At 46.6% G+C, this 21,552-nt stretch overlaps 1 protein-coding gene across 3 annotated transcripts; it reads right to left on the bottom strand.

Moving 5' to 3' along the window:
- Positions 1-1,307: 1,307 nt before the first annotated feature.
- Positions 1,308-21,077, bottom strand: LOC136498074 (UPF0426 protein At1g28150, chloroplastic-like). 3 transcript variants are annotated; one of them, XM_066494011.1, is made up of 4 exons: positions 20,906-21,077; positions 20,703-20,822; positions 20,096-20,279; positions 1,308-1,533 (listed from the first exon to the last, which is right to left on the bottom strand). In XM_066494011.1, the coding sequence occupies exons 1-3, from the start codon at positions 21,005-21,007 to the stop codon at positions 20,097-20,099; spliced, it is 405 nt and encodes a 134-aa protein (XP_066350108.1). In that variant the 5' UTR covers positions 21,008-21,077; the 3' UTR covers positions 1,308-1,533; position 20,096. The 3 variants fall into 3 exon arrangements, with proteins under 3 accessions (XP_066350108.1, XP_066350109.1, XP_066350107.1); XM_066494012.1 differs by lacking the exon at positions 1,308-1,533 and adding an exon at positions 19,920-19,975; XM_066494010.1 differs by lacking the exon at positions 1,308-1,533 and having other exon boundaries at positions 19,920-20,279; positions 20,906-21,076.
- Positions 21,078-21,552: the final 475 nt, after the last annotated feature.

The raw sequence follows: 21,552 nt of genomic DNA, 5'->3' as shown, positions 1-21,552 counted from the left end.
TGCGGTCAGTCGCCTCGAAAATTGCTGAGTTGGATAGTAACGGTCATGTTTTGATTAGAGAGTATAAATACTTCTCCTACTCATCCAACTTAGCCCTCTTGCCCATTTATTCAGCTGAGAAACCATTTGGTGTGCAAGGAAGAGAAAGAGCCTAGTGGGGTGATTGAGATTTGCTAATTCAAGATTAAGGACCTCATTAGTGCATAGAGAGTAGCAAGTGTGCATCCACTCTTCTCATTAGGCTTGGCTGGGTCAAGTGAGAGTTCATGCTTGTTACTCTTAGTGATCGCCATCACCTAAATGGCTCTGTGGTGATTGGAAGCTTGGTGATCATCCGACGGAGCTTGTGGATGACCCAAGTCATGGTGTGAGCGGTTGTGGGTGATTCACCGTGATGGAGTATCGAAGAATCAGCCCATAGAGAGCACTTGATCCTTGCGCGGATCAAAGAGGAGCTACACCCTTGCACTTGATCCTTGCGACTCTCCGATACCTCGAAAAAACATCGCCACGTTCCTTTCATTCTCTTTACCTTGAGCATTTACATTTGAGCAATTCAATTCATATCTTTACATTATTAGAATTGCTGTGCTAGAGTAGTGCAAAACTTTTGTGCGGTAGAACAATAGAAACACTTCTAGGCACAAGAGGGTGAAATGGGCTAAGTGTATGGCTTAATTATTGCAAGAAATTTAGAATTAGCCCAATTCACCCCCCCCTTGGGCATCTTGATCCTTTCACGTGTCATATGTTCAGACAGTTCCAAATGTGCAGCTAAGTGGTCAGTAAGACGAGGCTATCGACTAGAGAGTCGATATCCGACATGTTCATGATGTTTGATAAGTAAAACAAGCACATTGGCAATCATTAGTAACTCAATTAAATAGATCGAACCTGCCGATTATCATGAAAGCAGGCAAAAGATGTAAAAAGATGGGCGTGAAAGCATATGATTTGGTTGAGAAACATAGTAGCTTTTAACCAGGACAAAAACAAATAAGAAGCTTGTAAACAGCCAATATAAATTCTCAAAAAGACAGGCTATTGGCTAAATAGCAGATTCCAGCGAAAGAAGGGTCATATCATGCAAGCACTCAACCATTAAACATATATAAGCACATACGCCTGTCAGATCCAATCTACTATCTTTACCGATGCAGCCATAATAAAGATAACAAATTACACCTTGTGGCAGAACCGCCCGAAATAACACACCTTTGGAGGCGCTCGTCTTCCACCAAACACTAAGCACCCCAAAAGCAAGCTACATCGGACAGATTCCGTCAAGCACACCCTAAGGGAGAGCTCGAATAATCCACATTTTTCCTCCAGCATCCAATAATGAGAACGAGTTTACAATACTTAGTCCATTTCATACAACCAGAGTTCTTAGAATTACATTATTACAATACCAAGTTCAGAGTATGAAATTTAAACAGTGGAATTACAATAAACATCTAACGGTAGAATACAAGGATCTGTCTGTGCCCACCAGAAGAATCCTCCATACAATAGCTACTCTTCAAGATGCACCTACAACAGGGGTAATTAAACCTTGAGTATACAATGTACTCGCAAGACTTACCCGACTAGTGGGAATAATTTCCCGACTCCAAAGGATATGATAAACTTTATAGGTTGCTGGGTTTTCTTTTGCGGAAAGCAATACTAGTAGTGGATCTTTATGTATGGTTCTTATTAGCAGTCATGATTAGTTTATTATCTAACCATTCTAGGTAAGCACATGTTCTACTTTCAAGCAAGAGTTGAGCAAACAGATCTATTTCACCATCTTTTATCTTTAAGTTCTTACTACGGTGCTAGATTGTAGACAAGTCGTACCGGATTACCCAGCGATTTGTGAATCAATGTGCCCAGCTAGGTACCCCGAAACACACGCCCCGCTTGTACCCAGACACAAGCAAGACCAACCCACCACTCTCCTGTCAAGGGGTCCAGGTCCCCGTCCAAATTTGAACTCAGCCCTCACACCTGAGTCCCAGACTCAGTGTGGTGCTTAGACCTCCACCATCCCCGCCTTCAATCAGTCGGTACGAAAAGAGCCAAAACCCATGACAAGAGAGCAACAAGCATTCCCTGCTCCCATAAACAAGTATGTGCTCAGGATAATAAGTCTGTGACCTGACTAGAATCCAATGCAACAACTGGTCCTTAACCGACACGGATAGGAAAAACAGTGTAAACAAGCTATGCCTCGTTGGCCGCGAGACACAATCTCTTACACTCACCAATACCCGTACCATATCCCAACCCAGTCTCCATTTCATTTCACCATTTTATCATGAGTGATAATAATAATCACCTATTGTGAGTATTGGTAGGTTACTCGTGCTACCGATAGCCTAAGCATAGCAGCTACTCAACCTATGCTAATAGGACTTCATAGGATAGATAAATTTATGCAGGTGGTTTTCATAAAATGCCTATAACGTAAATACACATCACATATATATATATATATATATATATATATATATATATATATATATATATATATATATATATTCAGTGCTTAATCAAAATAAGGGTTATGCACCAGGGCTTGCCTTGAGCATGTAGGGTGTCAGCTTGGTCAGTCCGTGGCGACTCTGGAACCTCCTCTTGCACGAGGACCTCCTCCTCATACTCTTCAATCACCTCTTCGTACTCTTGCTCGCCATCGGTCACGAACTCTACCAACTCGTTCTCTACATGCATGCAATGACGATGCAACACCCAATATTAAGACAACAATAGTTCTTAAAATAAGAATACATCTACTAAGCTGAAAGGATAAAGATGCCCAAGAGGGGGGGGGGGTGAATTGGGCTAATTCTAAATTCTCTTGCAATAATCAAATCCTACGGATAGCCCAATTAACCCCTTGTGCCTAGAAAAGTGTTTATATCAAACTAATGCACAACAACCTCACAACCTAAGTTCCAAACTTACTCTAGCAAGCAATTCTATGGATATAAAACAAGTATTGAATTGCTCAAAGTAAATGCTCAAAGTAAGCGCTCAAAGTAAATAGAGAGAGTAAGGAACGCGGTGATGTTTTGCCGAGGTATCGGGGAGTCGCCACTCCCCACTAGTCCTCGTTGGAGCACCCGTGCAAGGATGTAGCTTCCCCTTGATCTGCGCAAGGATCAAGTGCTCTCTATGGGTTGATTCTTCGACACTCCGTCACGGCGAATCACCCAAAGCCGCTCACAACTTGAGTTGGGTCACCCACAAGCTCCGCCGGGTGAACACCAAACTCCCAATCACCACCAAGCCGTCTAGGTGATGGCGATCACCAAGAGTAACAAGCACGAACTCTCACTTGACCACGCGAAGCCTAATGAGAAGATGGATGCACACTTTGCTACTCTTGATTTGCTAGTGAGGCTACTCTCTTGGATTCTCAAATCACAAACACCTCACTAGGACCTTGCTCTTCTTGGCACTCACAAACGTGTTTCTCAGCTGTTGGAATGAGCAAAAGTTGCTCCACTCACGAGTGGAGCCTCTATTTATAAGGTAGCCTGAAAAACGAATCGTTATGAGCTTCTGCGGGATGACCGGACGCTCCGATCGTTTTGACCGGATGCTCCGGTCAGTTCAACCCGCGAACAGTTTTCAAATGATGACCGGACGCTGTCAGGGTCCGGTCAGTACCGACCGGACGCGTCCGGTCGCTCTTGGATGCTTACTGTAAACGACCGGACGCTAGATACTTAGGGTCCGGTCACCACTGACCGGACGCGTCCGGTCACTCTTTCCCAAGTCTGGACCCTTACTGGAGTCGACCGGACGCTAGCCCTCAGCGTCCGGTCACACGACCTTCCAGCGTCCAGTCACTCCAGACTTGTTCTTCACGGTCAAATGAACTGACCGGACCCTGCGGCCAGCGTTCGGTCGCACCGGAGCCAGCGTCCGGTCAGTGTTTGACCCTCCATTCACTTCCAACATTCGAACATATGTGAATGAAGTTTGCTCCAAAGGATCTTAGGCATTCATAGGAGCTACCTAGAGCTAGTTTAAACAAGTGTGCACCACACCTAACTCACTAGACTCAACTAGGTCATGCTACCCGTTCATACCCCCCTTCATAGTACGGCCAAAGGAAAAAACAAAGTCCTAAACTACTCTAAGTGTCTCTCCAACTCCAATCGACACTTAGAACTAGTTATCCTTAACCTTGTCGTCCATCCTTTGAAAACCAAAATGATTTCCATCGTAGGGGCATGACAACCTCGATTGCCCAATCGATCTCCATTACCATGACCTAACTTAATTGCCTCTGCAAAACACACGTTAGTCATAGTAATCTTGTATTGACATTAATCACCGAAATCCAACTAGGGGCCTAGATGCTTTCAATCTCCCCCTTTTTGGTGATTGATGATAATACTACCTCGAGTATGTTGTGGAGTGAGGTTTTTGACGGGCTTGGTTCATATAAGCTTTTGTCAATAAGAACAAAAGAGTTAGTCAAGCTTATATGACCCAAGCCAACACAATGTACTCAAAGGATATGAATTAAGCATGAGTACAAATAACAAAGCTCATTTGCTTCGAAGTATAAACGCGGAAGCAAAAGGCAAATGAGCATTACACACGTGATATGACATATAGATAATGCAAAGTAGAAATCACACATGTCAAATATCACAATCACGTAGATAGCACTATCACATATATATAATAGTATGCATGAAAGTAAACACACGAATGCATAAGTAATAGTGTATCACACAAATAAAACTCCAAATGTATATAATAAGCTAATACTAGATAACTAGCTCCCCCTAAAACTCGCTCCCCCTAAGTCTACATACTCAAACCCTCTCCCCCTTTGGCGTCAAACACCAAAACCTAAGGGTCAGTCGGTGAGGCTGCAGCGGACGAGTCGGGCGCTGAAGTACGTGGAGCAAGATGGAACTAGGCGCCATCATCATCGGACCCTGAGCTCTGAACTGACTGACCCTCTAAAGCAGGAAGTGTCGCTGAAGTGGTCTGGGTCTGAGCTGGGGCTGGTGCTGCCTGTGAAGCTGCAAGTATGTCTGTCATAGGATCTGACGAGGCGACAGACGAGGGAAGCCTCTGAGTAGTCATGATAGCTGGAGCTGCTGCAGACGGACCGACAGTATGCATGTGAGGCGGAGTAGGTATGCCGGTCAACTCGCTGAAAGATGCTCCAAGACTCCTGGAGACTGACGTGTCAGGCACGAATAGCGAGGAAGACTGCTCTGGTGAGAAACCCGTGTGATAAGGAGTGAACTGTGGGGCTACACCAGGTGAGGCTAACCACTGGGACACCTGTACAGGAGGTAAAGTAAACTGAGCTGGAGGCTGTCCCTGACTCTGGAGCCCATGGGCTGTACTGCTGGAGTCGTCGAAGTGGTAGGAGGCTGTGCAAGCTGGGGCGAAGTCTGTGGCAGTGGGATCCCAATGGCTGTCACTACATGCTGCATGAATCCCATGAGCTGCTGTTGCATAAGTAACTGCTGGTGATGAAGGAGCTGCTGCTGCCGCTGAAACTCGTCCTGACGAGCCTGAAACTGTGCGAAGTTGGTAGCTGTCTCTTGTGCCTGTCGTGTCTAATCCTACTGCATCCGCTCAAGAATAGCTATGAGAGCGGAGTCTGTCTGCGGAGCAGGTGGTGCAGAACTGGAGCTACCGGCCTCTGCATCATGTCTGCGTGGAGGCATCTGAGGTATAGGCTAGTAGTCATCGTCGGAGCTATCACTATACTCGCTCACCTCCTGCTGTGCCTCTAGCTCCTCCTCCTCAGTGGCTGCAATCCCTCTGATGATCTCATCCTGCTGAGCTGTGGACTCTGGCACGTCGGGACGATGACTAGGGTGTCTGGGTGCCTGAGGAGTGGTGTGTCTGATCCTCTGTGACAGGTTGTAGGCTGGGAACTCTGTAGTGGCACCTATATACTCATCCATCATGCCAGGGGGCTTATCAAGCATAACTCTGCGGATGAGGAACATGATCCAGTGAGCATAGGGAAGCTGCCTGTGACCCTTGAATCCCTCAGCTATAGTATCCTCCATCTCTGAAAGAAGGAGGTCCCAGATGTCAAATACTGTCATCTGCATGATGGCATTGAGAAGCCAGAGCTGTAAGCGAGTCAGGCCCTCCCTGTATCCCAACCTGGGAAGCAGTGTCCTCCTGATGATGGCCTCTAGTATCCTCGCTGTAGGAGTCAAGTCACTAGGGTTCCTGCTCGACCCCTCTCCAAATGGCTCCTTGAAGCAATGCCGCACTAAATCTGTAGGGGGCACCTGCCCTCCATGAGGACGCCTAGGAGGCTCCTGTTGTCCATAGCAAACCTCATGCATCTTTACAGGCTGCTCCTGTAGTCTCAGTATCTCCCTGGCTCTGCCACTAGTCACTCTATAGTCTTTGCCTTTGAAAGCAAAGTGAATGAATCTGTGATGAGGATCAATGTAGAGCGAGGCATAAAACTGACGGACCCAAGAAGGTACATATATGCCCGTCCGTCCAATCAAATCTGTCAGTCCTGGCAAATATGATAAGTATTGCCAAATGCTCTCTCCGACTGCTGTCACAATGGACTCTATCTGACAGACCCTCTGTGATCTAAACACTGCCCCACTGTTAAGATATGCATTGTAGAAATCCTCCTGCAGTGGCGTGTAGAACCCCTCAGCTACTCTCTCATCCCTCCTCGGAGGAAACCAAACCTCAAACTCAACAAACCGCAGCTGCTGAACCTGCCTGGCTGTAGCGGCCCTCAAGTCGAGGTGAACCACTGGAGGCGGACCCTGTAGTCTAGGCAGAGGGCGTGAACCCCTGCGCTGTGTAACTAGCCTCGGTGGAACTGCAGCACTGGTACGACTCGAGCGGCATAGCTGAGGTGCCGGCTCGGTCTCCTGACCCTCCTGAGTCTCCTGGGCTGGCTGAGGCTCTACTGGTGGGGGCTGCTGCTGTGCTGACGGACCCTCCTCAATGGCAACCCGTCGTCCTACAAGCGTGGCAGTCCCAGCTGGACTACCGTGACGACGCTCAACATCCTCGATCGCAGCTCTGACTGCGGGTGAAACTGGCTGATCTGCAATGACAACTCCGCTGTGGGTACCACCTCTCTCGGCACGCTCTGCGGCCTCTGCAACAGCTGCTGCTCTCGCTGTCTCTACATCGGGGTACTTCCGCTTCTTAGATGTCAGCTGCTTGGTTGACTTGCCCTTAGATCCGGCTGGCTGGCGAGGCGGGGGCCTCCGATCATCATCACCTGGGCCACCACCAACATTTTTGGTGCGAGCCATCTGAACTGACAAGATGGTGAACTATCGCTGATGAAGATCAACTATCAAACTGCCGCTTTCGAGGCTTGGCCTCGATCCTTACTCGCGAGCTTAGCTCCGAGTCGACTGCCAACTGCCAGACGAAACACAACGGAACCGACTCGCTGCACGATAGAATAGATGGATATACAAATAAATACCATATGTCTAATAGATGCGAAATCCTAATAGAGAAAGCAATGTAGATGCGAATTTGAATCGTATGGCTTTCTACCTGACGATCCGCAAACCGAGAATAGATAAGATGTCACGCGGGGGATCCTCGGAACCGGGCTAGGGTTAGGGTAAATGTCCTGAATGTAATGGAGAATCAGAGACAACAAATCGATCTAGGTCACCAATGTATAGATCAAGATTGAAAAATAAAGCTTGCCTTACCAATCAAGGGGATGGTAAGGCTAGGGCACTTCGGCGTGAAGACCGGCAGCCTTGGCGACGGTGGAGCGGCGAGCTTTGGGCGCGAGGAGGCCGGCGTGGTGCCAAGCAGGCGCGGTGGCACGCGGGACGGCGGCGCGTGGCTACAATGGGCCGGTGGTGGCGCGCGAGGACAGTGCTCGTAGCTGCAATGGGCCGGTGGTGGCGCGCGAGGACGGGGGCACGGCGGCGCGGGCGCGAGGTGACCGACGCAGGTGGCGCGTGGCTAGGCTGCGGCGGCGGCTTGGGCTAGGTCGCGACGGGTTGAGGTCAAACAGGGGTACGGTCTTGCTGTTAAATAGTTCCCCACACGCGACAGAAAAGGAATCGGAGAAAGGAGTCCTGAAAACGCGCGAGATCCACTGACCAGACGCTCCGGTGGTAGCGACCGGACGCTACCACCCAGCGTCCGGTCGATTCCAGAGAGGTCCAAAACCTCTGGAATCGGGACCGGACGCGTTCGGTGGTCCATGACCGGACGCAGGCAGGGTCCGGTCAGTACTGCTAGTCCTTCCTTGATCGACCGGACGCGGAACCCTTCCTGACCGGACGCACAGACGCAGCATCCGGTCACTCCTTCAGTAGCAGTTCACCTCCTGTGAACTGACCGGACGCTGGCCAGCAGCGTCCGGTGCAGCGTTCGGTGCTCCTTTTCCAGCAAACCTTCAACCTTCCTTCGCGCTGCCTGTTCCCAATCAAGTCCCAACTTGAATAAGATCCAAATAAACACCAATTGGGACTGATGTGAGTGACCTCTCTCAAACCCTCATATTTTTCAAAATATTTTGCCTTATGCTATAATTCTTTTTAAGAAAATAGGCAACAAGAGGGCAAATGGAACAAAACGACAAAACAACATTCATGCATATGTAATACTTGTAAGTAAATCTAGTTGCTTGTCAAGTTTGATCCAAGGTTAAGCTTCTTCACACGCTTTTCGGCGGTTATCTTAACCATGTTAGACAAGCCCTATATGCATTGCCACAAATTAAACATGTTGTATATTACAATGAATGCAAGGGACAACACAAGCTCAATTTTTAGTGAAGTTACTAAAATCAAGTACATTGAGCTCATTCCGCAATCTACAAAATGTAGCCTCATCTAGCGGTTTAGTGAAGATATCCGCTAATTGATCTTTGGATCTTACACCTTCTAGTGATATATCATTTTTAGCTACATGATCTCTTAGAAAGTGATGGCGGATATTTATATGCTTGGTGCGAGAGTGTTGAACCGGATTATTTGCAAGTTTTACCGTACTTTCATTGTCGCACAAAAGAAGTACTTTCTCTAGAACTACTCCATAGTCTAGTAAAGTTTGTTTCATGTATAATATTTATGCACAACAAGCACCCACGGCAATGTATTCCGCTTCAGCAGTGGACAAAGCCACACTATTTTGTTTCTTGGAGGACTAAGACACAAGTGATCTACCAAGCAAATGGCACCCTCCGGATGTGCTCTTTCTATCAACTTTGCATCCGGCGTAATCCGAATCGGAATAGCCAATTAATTCAAATAAAGCTCCTTTGGGATACCAAAGGCCAATGCTTGGTGTGTGCTTAAGATACCTAAGGATTTTTTTACGGCAATTAAATGTGTTTTCTTAGAACTAGCTTGAAATCTAGCACACATACACACACTAAACATGATGTCGGGCCTAGATGCGGTTAAATATAACAAGCTATCAATCATAGAACGGTAGAGAGTTTGATCAACCGAGTTACCTCCCTCATCTAGGTCGAGATGTCCATTGGTAGGCATTGGGGTCTTGATTGGCTTACATTCATCCATCTTGAATCTCTTGAGAAGATCTTTTGTGTATTTCTCTTGAGAGATGAAGATGCCTTCTTTCATTTGCTTGACTTGAAAACCAAGAAAGAATGTAAGCTCACCAATCATTAACATCTCGAACTCCTTAGACATCAATTCACCAAATTCTTTGCATGAGTCTTCATTTGATGATCCAAAGATGATATCATCAACATATACTTGACAAATGAAGATATGCCCATCAAGCTTCTTGGTGAATAGTGTGGTGTCGACCTTCCCAATGGTGAAGCCCTTCACAATAAGGAAATCCCGAAGGCGCTCATACCAAGCTCTTGGGGCTTGCTTAAGCCCATATAGTGCCTTGGACAACCTATAAACATGATTAGGATATCTAGGGTCTTCAAACCCGGGAGATTGATCAACATAGACTAGTCCGTTAATAAAGCCATTTAAGAATGCACTTTTCATATCCATTTGATATAGTTTCATTTCATGATGTGATGCATATGCAAGAAGGATACGGATGGCTTCTAATCTTGCAACCGGTGCAAAGGTTTCTCCAAAATCTAAACCTTCAATTTGAGAGAATCCCTTTGCAACTAGTCTTGCCTTGTTCCTCACAACAACACCTTGATCATCTTGCTTGTTGCGGAACACCCACTTTGTTCTAATGACTCTTGCACCTTTTGGTCGCTCTTCAAGATTCCAAACTTCATTGCGAGTGAAGTTGTTCAACTCTTCATGCATGACAATGATCCAATCTGGATCTTTAAGAGCTTCTTCTACCTTGGTAGGCTCATAGCAAGAGACAAAAGAGTGATGAGCGATAAATAAAGTAAGTTTTTGAGATCGAGTCATTACACCCTTTGATGGACTCCCTATGATGAGATCTTATGGATGATCTTGTAGGAGAGGTGTATTTCTTCTATTGACCACTTGAGGAGGAGGTTGTGGAGCATCAACATCTTGTGCTTGTACCACCATTTGCTCATGGGAGATATGAGTATCTTCATTTTCTACTCTCCCATCTTTTTCACCATCTTGTGGTACATTTGATGAAGAAGGTTGGTTAATGACTTGTACATCATCTTCATCATCTTTTGGCTTGATGTCTCCCACCGGGATATTCTTCATAGCCTCCCTCAATGGTTCATCACCTACATCATCAAGATTCTCATGTGCTCCTTGGGAGCCGTTAGATTCATCAAATTCCACATCATATGTTTCTTCAACCAAGCCGGTGGCATGATTAAATACTCTATATGCTTTGGACTTCAATGAGTAGCCAACAAGAAAACCTATATCACAACGTCTTTGAAACTTCCCTAGGTGTTGCCGCTTCTTGTAGATGTAGCACTTGCAACCAAACACCCTAAAGAAGGAGACGTCCGGCTTCTTTCCATTGAGCAACTCATACGGTGTCTTGACAAAGAACTTTTGAAAAAATAGGTGGCTGGATGCATAACATGTGGTGTTGATTGCTTCCGCCCATAGAGCTTCGGGGGTGTTGTACCCATCTAGCATTGTCCTTGCAAGAGTGATCAAAGTCCGGTTCTTCCTCTCAACTACACCATTTTGTTGAGGAGTATAGGTTGCGGAGACTTCATGTTTGATTCCAACTTCATCACAATAAGCTTCTATGTTTGTGTTGTCAAACTCTTTGCCATTGTCACTTCTTATCTTCTTGAGCTTCACTTCAAATTCATTTTGAGCTCTCTTGGCAAACTTCTTGAAACAAGATGCAACTTCGGATTTGTCATGAAGGAAAAACACCCATGTATATCTTGAATAGTCATCCACAATCATAAGGCAATAGAGATTTCCTCCCAAACTCTTGTATGTTGTTGGTCCAAATAAATCCATGTGTAGGAGTTCTAGCACTCTTGTGGTTGACATGAAAGCTTTGGTTGGATGAGTGTTTGCAACTTGCTTGCCGGCTTGACATGCACTACAAAGCTTGTCCTTCTCAAACTTCACATCCTTCAACCCTCTCACCAAATCATTCTTCATAAGCTTCTTGAGTGAGCTCATCCCAACATGAGCAAGTCTTCTATGCCATAGCCACCCGAGTGTTGTTTTGGTGAATAGGCAAGTCTTCAAGTTTGCATCTTCGGAGGTGAAGTCAACTAGATATAAGTTGTTGTATCTAAATCCATTGAATATCACTTGATTGTCATCTACTTTGGATACAACAACCTCCTTCTCGGTGAATAAGCATTGAAAGCCAAGATCACACAATTGCCCAACGGATAGCAAGTTGAAGCTCAGTGAAGCAACATAGAGCATATTTGAGATGGAATGATCATTTGAGATTACCACTTTGCCCAATCCTTTAACCTTGCCCTTTGAATTATCTCCAAATATTATTTTCTCTTGTCCATCTATCTCTTCATCTAGTGAGGTGAACATACGAGGATCACCGGTCATATGTTGAGTGCAATCACTATCAATAACCCAATGACTTCCACCGGTCTTGTAGTTCACCTACACACAAGAGATTCAAGCTTTAGGGATCCAAGCTTGTTGAGGGCCCTTCACCTTCTCAACAAGTGACTTAGCCACCCAAATTTTCTTAGGCCTACTCTTGTTGGGGGGACCTAAGAACATGACTTTCATCCTTCCACTCGAATCTTTTCTAAGCATGTAGTGAGCATTAAAAGCAAAGGGTCTAGCATGCTTGGGCAAGGGTTGTGGTGGTAGAGTTTGACACTCATGAGCAAAGTGGCCTTCTTGTCCACACTCAAAACATCTCTTTGGCTTTGGCTTTGGCTTTGATTGTTGGTGTTGAGCTTGAGCCTTCTTCTTCTCTACACTTGCCATATATCCAATGCCACTTCTATCCATCTTCATGACGGTATTCATGAGTAGCTCACTTTGGAGATGCTTGCCTCTAGCAAACTTGGTCAATCCCACCTTGAGATGCTCTTTCTCCATCTTGAGCTTCTTGTTCTCTTCCTTGAGAATATCATTGTTCTTCTCCTCCTTGAGTTTCTTGTTTTCTTCTTTTAGCTTCTCATTCTCAAGGATCACCTCTTTGTCATGATCAAGAGTTTCTAGCACGATGGTGTTGTGACTTTTCATCTCTTCAAGATCTTTCATGAGCTTCTCATTGTCACTCTTGAGCTTGACATACTCATCATAGTCATTGCACTCAACCACTTGCTTGCCTTTGCTACTAGATCCATGCTTAATGCTTTCATCAATTAAATCATCACATGAGGTAGCTATATCAATCTTAACAACATGGTTAGTAGCATCATGTGGCTTATTTGGTAAGAATTCTTGTGCAATAATAAGGGTATCATAATCGATCTTTAGAGTTGTATATTCTTCTTTTAGCTTGTTGTGACTAGTGATAAGCTCATTGTGCACCCACTCAAGTTTATCATTTTTATCTTTAAGCTCTTTCTTAGAAGATTTTAGCTCCTTAAGTTTGGATGACATAGAATCATTTGTTTCTTTGAGCTCATCATTAGCCTTTTCTAATGTATCACACTTAGCTAAGAGTGAATCATTTTTAGCATCAAGTTTTTCATTTGTAGCTCTACTCTTTCTAATGATCTTAGTATATTTTCTTAGTATTTTAACAAGATCATCATATGTAGGTGAGTCATCATCATCACTATCACTATCATCATCACTAGCATGTTCATCATCACTACTATCATCACTCTTAGTTACCTTGCGTTCACCTTTGGCCATAAGGCATAGGTGTGTAGAGGATAATAGCGATGATGGCGGTGAAGATGCAAGATCAATAGCAATGGCGGCCACCTTTTCATCGTCACTATCATCATCGGATGATCCACTTGATGAATCAATGTCCGTGAGCCAATCACCGACAATATAGGCCTTGCCACTCTTCTTCTTATAGAACTCCCTCTTTTTGTCATCTTTCTTCTTGTATGGCTTGTTCTTCTTCTTTTCATCTTCATCGCTTGAATCATGTTTCTTGCCCTTGTTCTTGAATTTGTCTTTCTTGGGCTTCGTGCATTGATGAGCTAGGTGGCCAAGTTCGCCATAATTGTAGCAATCCATCTCGGAGATTGGCTTTCTTCTTGAGCTAGTGAAGAACTTCTTCTTCTTGCCATCAAACTTGATGCCACTCTTGTTTAGCCTTTTTAGCATCTTGGTGGTCTTCTTTACCATGAGGGCAAGGCTTTCTTCATCATCTTCATCACTTGAGCTCTCATACTCAAGTCTTGCTTTGCCCTTGTCTTGGCTAGCTTTGAATGCTAAATCCTTCTCTTTCTTCTTTGTAGAGGATGAGCCATCTTGTGGTGTGATGTGCATGTACATCTCATGAGCATTGATCTTTTCTAAGATTTGTGTTGGTGTAGCGGCGGAAAGATCATCTTGATGTAGCACGGTCACAATATGCCCATATTTGTCAATGGGGAGGACACTCAAGATTTTTCTCACAACGTCGGATGGTGACATTTGAGTGAGTCCAAGCCCATTGACTTCCTCTACAAGAACATTTAATCGAGAATACATCTCATTAGCACTTTCTTTGGGAAATATCTCAAAAGAATTTAGCTTTTTAATCACAAGATGATAGCGTTCCTCACGCTCACTCTTGGTTCCCTCATGAAGCGCACAAACGTCCGACCATAGTGCATGGGCGTCTTTGTGGTTCCTTACACGATTGAACACATCTTTGCAAAGCCCTCGAAAGATGGTGTTGCGAGCCTTTGCATTCCATTTTTCATAATTCACTTCATCACCTTAAAGTTGTGCGGCATTCCTAGGTGCTGGGAACCCTTGAGAGGCGGCTCTTAGAATTTCAACATCTAGAGCTTCTAAGTATGCCTCCATGCGGATTTTCCAATATGGAAAATCATCTCCCTCAAAGATAGGAGGAGGTCCATCCCCGTGAGACATCTTGCTCTAAGCGATTAAGCTTAAAAACGTGAGCACGAGGCTCTGATACCAATTGAAAGGATCAAGATGCCCAAGAGAGGGGGTGAATTGGGCTAATTCTAAATTCTCTTGCAATAATCAAATTCTACGGATAGCCCAATTAACCCCTTGTGCCTAGAAAAGTGTTTATATCAAACTAATGCACAACATCCTCCCAACCTAAGTTCCAAACTTACTCTAGCAAGCAATTCTATGGATGTAAAACAAGTATTGAATTGCTTAAAGTAAATGCTCAAAGTAAGTGCTCAAAGTAAATAGAGAGAGTAAGAAACGCGGCGATGTTTTGCCGAGGTATCGAAGAGTCGCCACTCCCCACTAGTCCTCGTTGGAGCACCCGCGCAAGGGTGTAGCTCCCCCTTGATCCGCGCAAGGATCAAGTGCTCTCTACGGGTTGATTCTTCGACACTCCGTCGCGGCGAATCACCCAAAGCCGCTCACAACTTGAGTTGGGTCACCCACAAGCTCCACCGGGTGAACACCAAACTCCCAATCACCACCAAGCCGTCTAGGTGATGGCGATCACCAAGAGTAACAAGCACGAACTCTCACTTGACGACGCGAAGCCTAATGAGAAGATGGATGCACACTTTGCTATCATATTTCTCAACCTATTCTATTGCTACAAAAATTACAGTGAGCACATAATAATACAATGAATCTACTGTAAAAATTTCATAGTCAAAGTTATTACCAATTTACCATAAAAATTCCTACAAATACTAATCTAAATAATACTAAACACTCACAAATGATTTAATAGCCACTGGTATCAACAAATATATATATGAACTAAATGCACTAACAGATAGAGCACAATTTTAGGAACCTAACAAAATTGGTTTCATAATTTTTGGACATCTACATGATTTTATATGATTTACCAAAGTGCAGCTCAGAATTACAAATGAAAAGCTATTCCTATTCTCCACGAAAAATCTAAACTGATTTCGGCCCACAGAACGCAACGCGCGTGCACGAGCGAGCGGCGGCCCACGTGCAGAGGCGGCCCGTGGCGAAGAGGCCTGCACGCGCTGACACATATGCAAAAACGCCCCTAGACTATGAGCAAAATAAGCCGTAGTCCATGTTACTATTCCTAGAGACAGCACTTATACAAAAGAACTCTCGGACTTTTCTCCTCTTTACAACAGTGAGGCCCTCGGCCATCCCCGCATGCTCCGACGCGACGAGCAGTGGCATAGGCCCCTACGCCGGCCATGCGGGACCCCCGCTGACCTAGCTACGAGGCCGACGCTCACCTAGGGTTCGAGGCGAGACGATGGGCGACAGTTGTGCAAGCCGGGACGCCGTAGAAGGACCTCTCCACAACGGCGGACAACCTACGGCAATGGCGACGGCGTTCAGGTGAGCCGCAGCAGCAATCAAGGCAGTAGAGCAGCGAGTGAGCAACGACAACTCACCGATGACCTCAAGAAGCTGGCTCGACCAAAGACGACCCGAGCAAGGCTGGCCACATGCGTGCGGCGAGGCGAACAACGAACCGCTAAGGCATGACCGCGTCAGCGGCGAGGAGGAACAAAAGCTACGACTAGCGTGCGCACAACGAAGAGAAAGCCAAGGCGAGCTAATGGTGCAAAGGAATTGGTGTGGGGTAAAGTGGTGGAGACTAGCCACGACGCGGGCGGCGATGAGCCTTAACAGCACGGCAACGACAAGATTCCAAAATTGGAGCTTGGCGTGACGCGAGTCAAGACGGGGTGGGGGTCTGATGGAGAGAGGGCGTGAAGGCGGAGACGCGAGCACAAGGAATTAATGAGAAGTGCTCGCTCTTTGGCTTCACTGCGATGTGACACGACGACGGCGGAAACAGAGGAAGGTAGAGATGGGCGCGACAGTGGGTTCGGCTCGTCCACGCCTTGGCGGGACGTGAGCGGTGGGACCGGGATGCCCATGCGCCGGTGCTAGCCGACGGGCGTGGCCCGTGCGGCCACAGTGCCATAGATGGCAAAGCGACGGCGACACGCAAGGCCACGTGTGGACGGCACCCAACCGAGCCAAGGAGGGGCAGCGTGATGCAGCACGCGTACAGGAGCGACACGATGGCAGTGGCAGCGTCGCGACGTGAGGCAATAGAGGCGGACGAGACGGCAGCGTAGCGCGGGACATGGCAAGGCAACGATGGCGTGACGGCGCATGGCTGGAAGCTAGCGGCGGGGTAGTAGCACGGTAGTGAGATGGGACAGCCACACGCCAGTGCTGTCAGCCACAACATGCCTTGACCACATGCTATCTTCGATCAAGATCGGAATAGAATAGCTAAACTAGCAAGAAACATCGTCAAAGCAGGATGTAAACAATGTAATGCGCCAACATGACGATTCAAAAAGATACAAAGCCGATCTATCTCAATCTTTACCAGGCAGGAGATTAGTATCAAAATTCGTACCAGATCAGACTTAACCGAGGGCAGTCGTGCGGATTTTGATAAGAATCGAGGATAACTATCAGTAATTGCAAGAGATCAGACTTAACCGAGGGCAACCTTATAATTAACCGACGATAACTAACTTATACCAAGCTTGTAAGATATCAGACTTAACCGAGGGTAGCCTTACAAACATAATATAAGTCATGACGGATACTCACAGACAAACCGAAGATCAAACCCAACCGAGGGCAGCCCTGCTTGCTGAAGAACTAGTCGAAATCTACTCTACTCCTACTCCTAAGGGGTGGCGTAAGCCGAAAAGTAAAGGCACCGGTTTGTGTTGATCGTTGGAGATGTTTCTTTATAATGCCCGGGGTTTATATTTATACCCTAGACTAATGACTCCTAACTTGTTCAGAACATACAAAACTTGCCTCAAAAGAAATATCTAAACAAAAGAAAATATTAAGATATATTGACTCTTCCCCTTCACTAGGATCCTTGCTAATAATGCTCCTTTGACCCGACGTGTCTTTTTTTGTTCGGTTCAAACGGGAAGATCATGTATGCAGGCACATTACCTTGCTGAATATACGTATACCAATATATGACACCTAGTCGGCCTTGTACATGCACGTGTCCTTGCTTCTTCCATTAATTGTTGAGTTGCACCTGGACGTCATGTTTTATCCAAATAAAATAATATTCCTTTTTCCTCTATGCACGGACTCTAGTTTGCATCTCCTCTTGCTTTCATATTAACGTGAGAAGCACCCGATCTTCAGGCCTTTCTATCCAAAGATATATTGATTTATTTCTTTATGCAGCCCATCAAACAATATTGTTAGTTGATCTGCTTGGCCTTTCATCTTCACCATGTCGGCAACCAGGAGTCATGTTCGTACACCATCAAAACTAAGGCAAGCAACCTGATATATATGGAGTCCGGCTGGCTTCCTTATTTTTCTTTAGAGCAAGGCTAATAATACAGCCGGCTTGCTGGCTGTAAGGTTTCTTATAGCCTTCTCTCAGCCCACTCATATAGTAGTTGGCTCTTTACAGTTAATACATGGCCCACTTATCTCTTTCACAGACTTTCTTGGTTCTTGTGTCCAAGCCGGCTGTAAGCTTACAGCCCGCTTCTCCTCTCTCTCCTCCCCTCTCTCCTCCATCTCAGCATTTAATCGGCTTACAACCTGCTATTATACTTGCTCTTATGCACATGTTAACTCACGATCCCAGGTGCCCTTTATCCTCACGGCAAGAGATCCTGGATGTCATGCTTTCCCAAAATATATTAAACATTATTTTCTGGCCGGTGAAGATCTTCTGGACGTCCCAAATACGTCTCCAAATATATTAAAGAATATTTCTCGGATGGCTTGTAAATATCTTTTAATTAAGAGATCTTCCTGCTTTTAACATCATCAGTCAATCCTTCTCACTCCAAAATAAGCTTACCAAATTTCAGTGTCAACACGCAACAAGACAGAGACACTACAGCCGGCTGGCTTGCTGCAGCCCCTTGATGTGCCTTCCCAGGTGTGGTCTGACATCTCGATGGACTTCGTTGAGGGCCTGCCTAAGGTCCATGGCAAGTCCGTCATCCTCACGGTGGTCAATCGCTTCTCCAAGTATGCCCACTTCATCGCCCTCGGCCATCCCTATACTGCGACGTCTCCCGTGCCTTCTTCGATGGCATCGTGCGCCTACATGGGTTTCCCTCCTCGATTGTCGGCGACCGAGACCCCATCTTGACGGGCCATGTGTGGCGTGACCTCTTCAAGATGGCCGGCGTCAAGCTCCGCATGAGTACGGCCTTCCAAGACGGATGATTAGTCCGAGGTCATGAACAAGGTGCTCGCCATGTATCTACGTTGTGTTACAGGTGATTGTCTACGTGCCTGGGTGGATTGGCTGCCATGGGCAAAGTACTGCTACAACAACTCCTTCCACACCGCCCTGCGTACGACGCCCTTCCAGGTGGTCTATGGGCGGCCTCCACCGCCCCTGCTACCCTACAAGGCAGGGACTGCCAGTACAGAGGCTGTCGACGACCTCCTCCGTCAGCGCAACGAGTTCCTGGCCGAGGTCCGGGAACGTCTTCTCCAAGGTCAACAGATTTCCAAGCGCTACTACGATGCTAACCACCGTGACTTGGAATTCGCGGTGGGTGATTGGGTCTAGCTGCGCCTTCTCCATCGTCCGACACGTACATTGGACCCTCGCGCCAAGGGCAAGCTTGGTCCTCGCTATGCTGGTCCATTCCAAGTCATGGAACGGGTTGGCAAGGTCGCCTATCGGCTTCAGCTTCCGGAGGGCGCCCGCCTGCATGACGTCTTCCATGTGGGCTTGCTGAAGCCTCACCGTGGAGACCCTCCAGTGCTTCAGGGTCTGTTCCGCCTACTCATGATGGGCATCTTCTCCCTACACTAGCACGTGTCATGCGTGCTCAACTTCGCCACGATGTGTGGCACGTTCTTGTCTAGTGGCACGGTATACCTGAAGATGAAGCTACATGGGAGCCGCTCCAGGAGTTTCAAGATCTCTACCCGAATTTTCAGCTCGAGGACGAGCTGGTTCTCTAGGCGGGGAGAGATGTTATGACCGGCGTCTAGTACACCAGGCGTCGGTGCACAAGTGGCTAGAGGCCGGCGCACAGGAGTTACAAGGACGCCTAGATTAGATGGGCTGCAAGCCCAGTTATATTTATTAGTTATTTTTATCAGATATAATAGTTATTACTGAAAATAGGAATTATAGGCAGGATATATATATATATATATATATATATATATATATATATATATATATATATATATATATATATATATATGTGTGTAAACAATTATTGAGAAAGTTAAGTAGAAGCAACAATTAAAGTTGTCGGCTTCCCTTGGGAGCCCTAGCCGCTCTCCTCTCGACTCCAGCCCTAGCGCCGTGAACACCACGGCGCCCACACGCCACCGACGAGTTCCAGGACCTCACCCTCCGCTCTTCCACCCATACAGCCTCCGTAGCAATTCCGGTAGGATAGCTAGCCCTACCAAACCATGTCTAGAGGACTGTGGCTTCATATTATGAAACAGGAGCGGTAGAACAAAACCAGGGCCCAATGTTTGATATTACCAATGCTGATCCAATATTTGACCTAAGAACAATATAAGCCCAAACAAAATTTGAGCAAGCACGTGATGACTCAGGTATCCCAGATATTCAGGATAAGTTACAAAGGGAAAAGTGTCAAGTGGACAAAAGGTAGACAATGCACCTCACTCAATCTCAATTTGCTGAGGTGCATCATTTTGATCTGCCTCACTTGATTCTTCAGAGCTGTTTTCCTCAGCTATTCCAGAAGCCTCCACTGTACGAGTTATCCATTCCTTGAGAGGATCCTCATTCAGGTCAAGCCTCAAGAGGCCAGCAAACACACCACCCATGAATGCTACTGGCTCCTACAGACAGTGCATTTAGAATATCATCATCTGTTCTTGCGTCGACGAGCAAGAAAAGTAAATTCTAGACTGGAGAACGTATTAGTATTGTTTGATGAATAGCTAGTCTTCCTTAAACCAACTCTGCAATTACCCTTTCCACAAAGCATATCAAGTCTAGGTTTCAATTTCGTTAGTTTCGCCTAAAGCATGGCCACTGAAAAGCTTAATCAAGAGTAAATCTACACTGAAACAACACTGAATTTTTCGACTGTTGCATAAACTCCCCCTCCCCCTTTCCAGGATAAACTTTGCAAGCGTCCAGTCGGATTGAATGGCCAATTTCACATATCCACACAAGAAACTACGTATACAATCAACAAGTTCGAGCAATCCCCAATCCTGGGTTAAGAAAAGGACTGGACAGAGGTGGAGAAATTTTACCTTGATGGCTTCTCGGAGGATGCGCTCGTCCCCGAGAGGGTTGAAGCAAGCTCGCATGACCCCTGCAGCTCCCCTCCTTCCCGTCGTCGTCCGCCCAGCAACCGCATGGAGACACCTCCGCTGCGCCAACCACACGCGACAGTTAACCTCGTGGGGAGGTACACGAGGGTTCCTGTTATAAGCTTGATGCTGTACGGCTTTACCTTGGCTGGAACTGCCGGGCTGGGGCGGAGCAGAGCAGTGGCAGCAGCCGTAGAAGTCGCCATGGATAGCGAGCAAACGCCTCCAAACCAGTGTTCGACCATTCGAGACGGTCTTCAATTCCTTGCCTCGCAGCCCGAGGCGGCGGAGGATATTTTCCTTGCAGAAGAGTTGCTGTACACAGGCCGCGGAATCGAGAGCTCAGCGGCACGGTGGATCCGTGATTGGATGGGAGCGCCGGAGCGGGCCGAGCGCAACGCCGCAGGCCGCAGCCGCGAGTCGGGGATAGCGACTAGCGGGCCAGCCCATGCCGGCCCCAAACTGACAGAGTTCATGTCTGGTTTGAGAAGGTTGGAATCGGTCCATCTGCCAAGCCCCCCGAACGAGAGGCCGCTTCGGATGGGCGGGCTCTGGCGCCTGTCCTCCTCGACCGAGCACCTGCGGACGCAATGTGTTCCGCTGCTGGACCGTGCGCCGTCGGCTGTGGGCTGAGCCGGCACTCCTCTGCCTCTTCCCGACCGATTTTTTTTTTCTTAAAAAATGTTCACGGATTTCAAAACATATAGACCCTGGGTTCAGCGCCGTAGCAATTAACGTCCAGGTTTCATGAAGTTATTTTTTCCGAATATTGGTCAAATTAGATGAGGAT

This window comes from Miscanthus floridulus, chromosome 12, assembly GCF_019320115.1.
Source record: "Miscanthus floridulus cultivar M001 chromosome 12, ASM1932011v1, whole genome shotgun sequence".
NCBI lineage: Eukaryota > Viridiplantae > Streptophyta > Magnoliopsida > Poales > Poaceae > Miscanthus > Miscanthus floridulus.
The sequence above is the reverse complement of the archived record's forward strand: the minus strand, read 5'-3'. Positions and strand labels throughout refer to the sequence as shown.

Excerpts from the sequence above, each read along its gene's own strand:
- LOC136498074 (XM_066494011.1), bottom strand. The coding sequence starts at position 21,007 with ATGGTCGAACACTGGTTTGGAGGCGTTTGCTCGCTATCCATGGCGACT. Across the intron at positions 20,823-20,905 it reads GCCCGGCAGTTCCAGCCAAG|CGGAGGTGTCTCCATGCGGT; the intron begins GTAAAGCCGTAC and ends TGGTTGGCGCAG. Across the intron at positions 20,280-20,702 it reads TCCTCCGAGAAGCCATCAAG|GAGCCAGTAGCATTCATGGG; the intron begins GTAAAATTTCTC and ends CACTGTCTGTAG.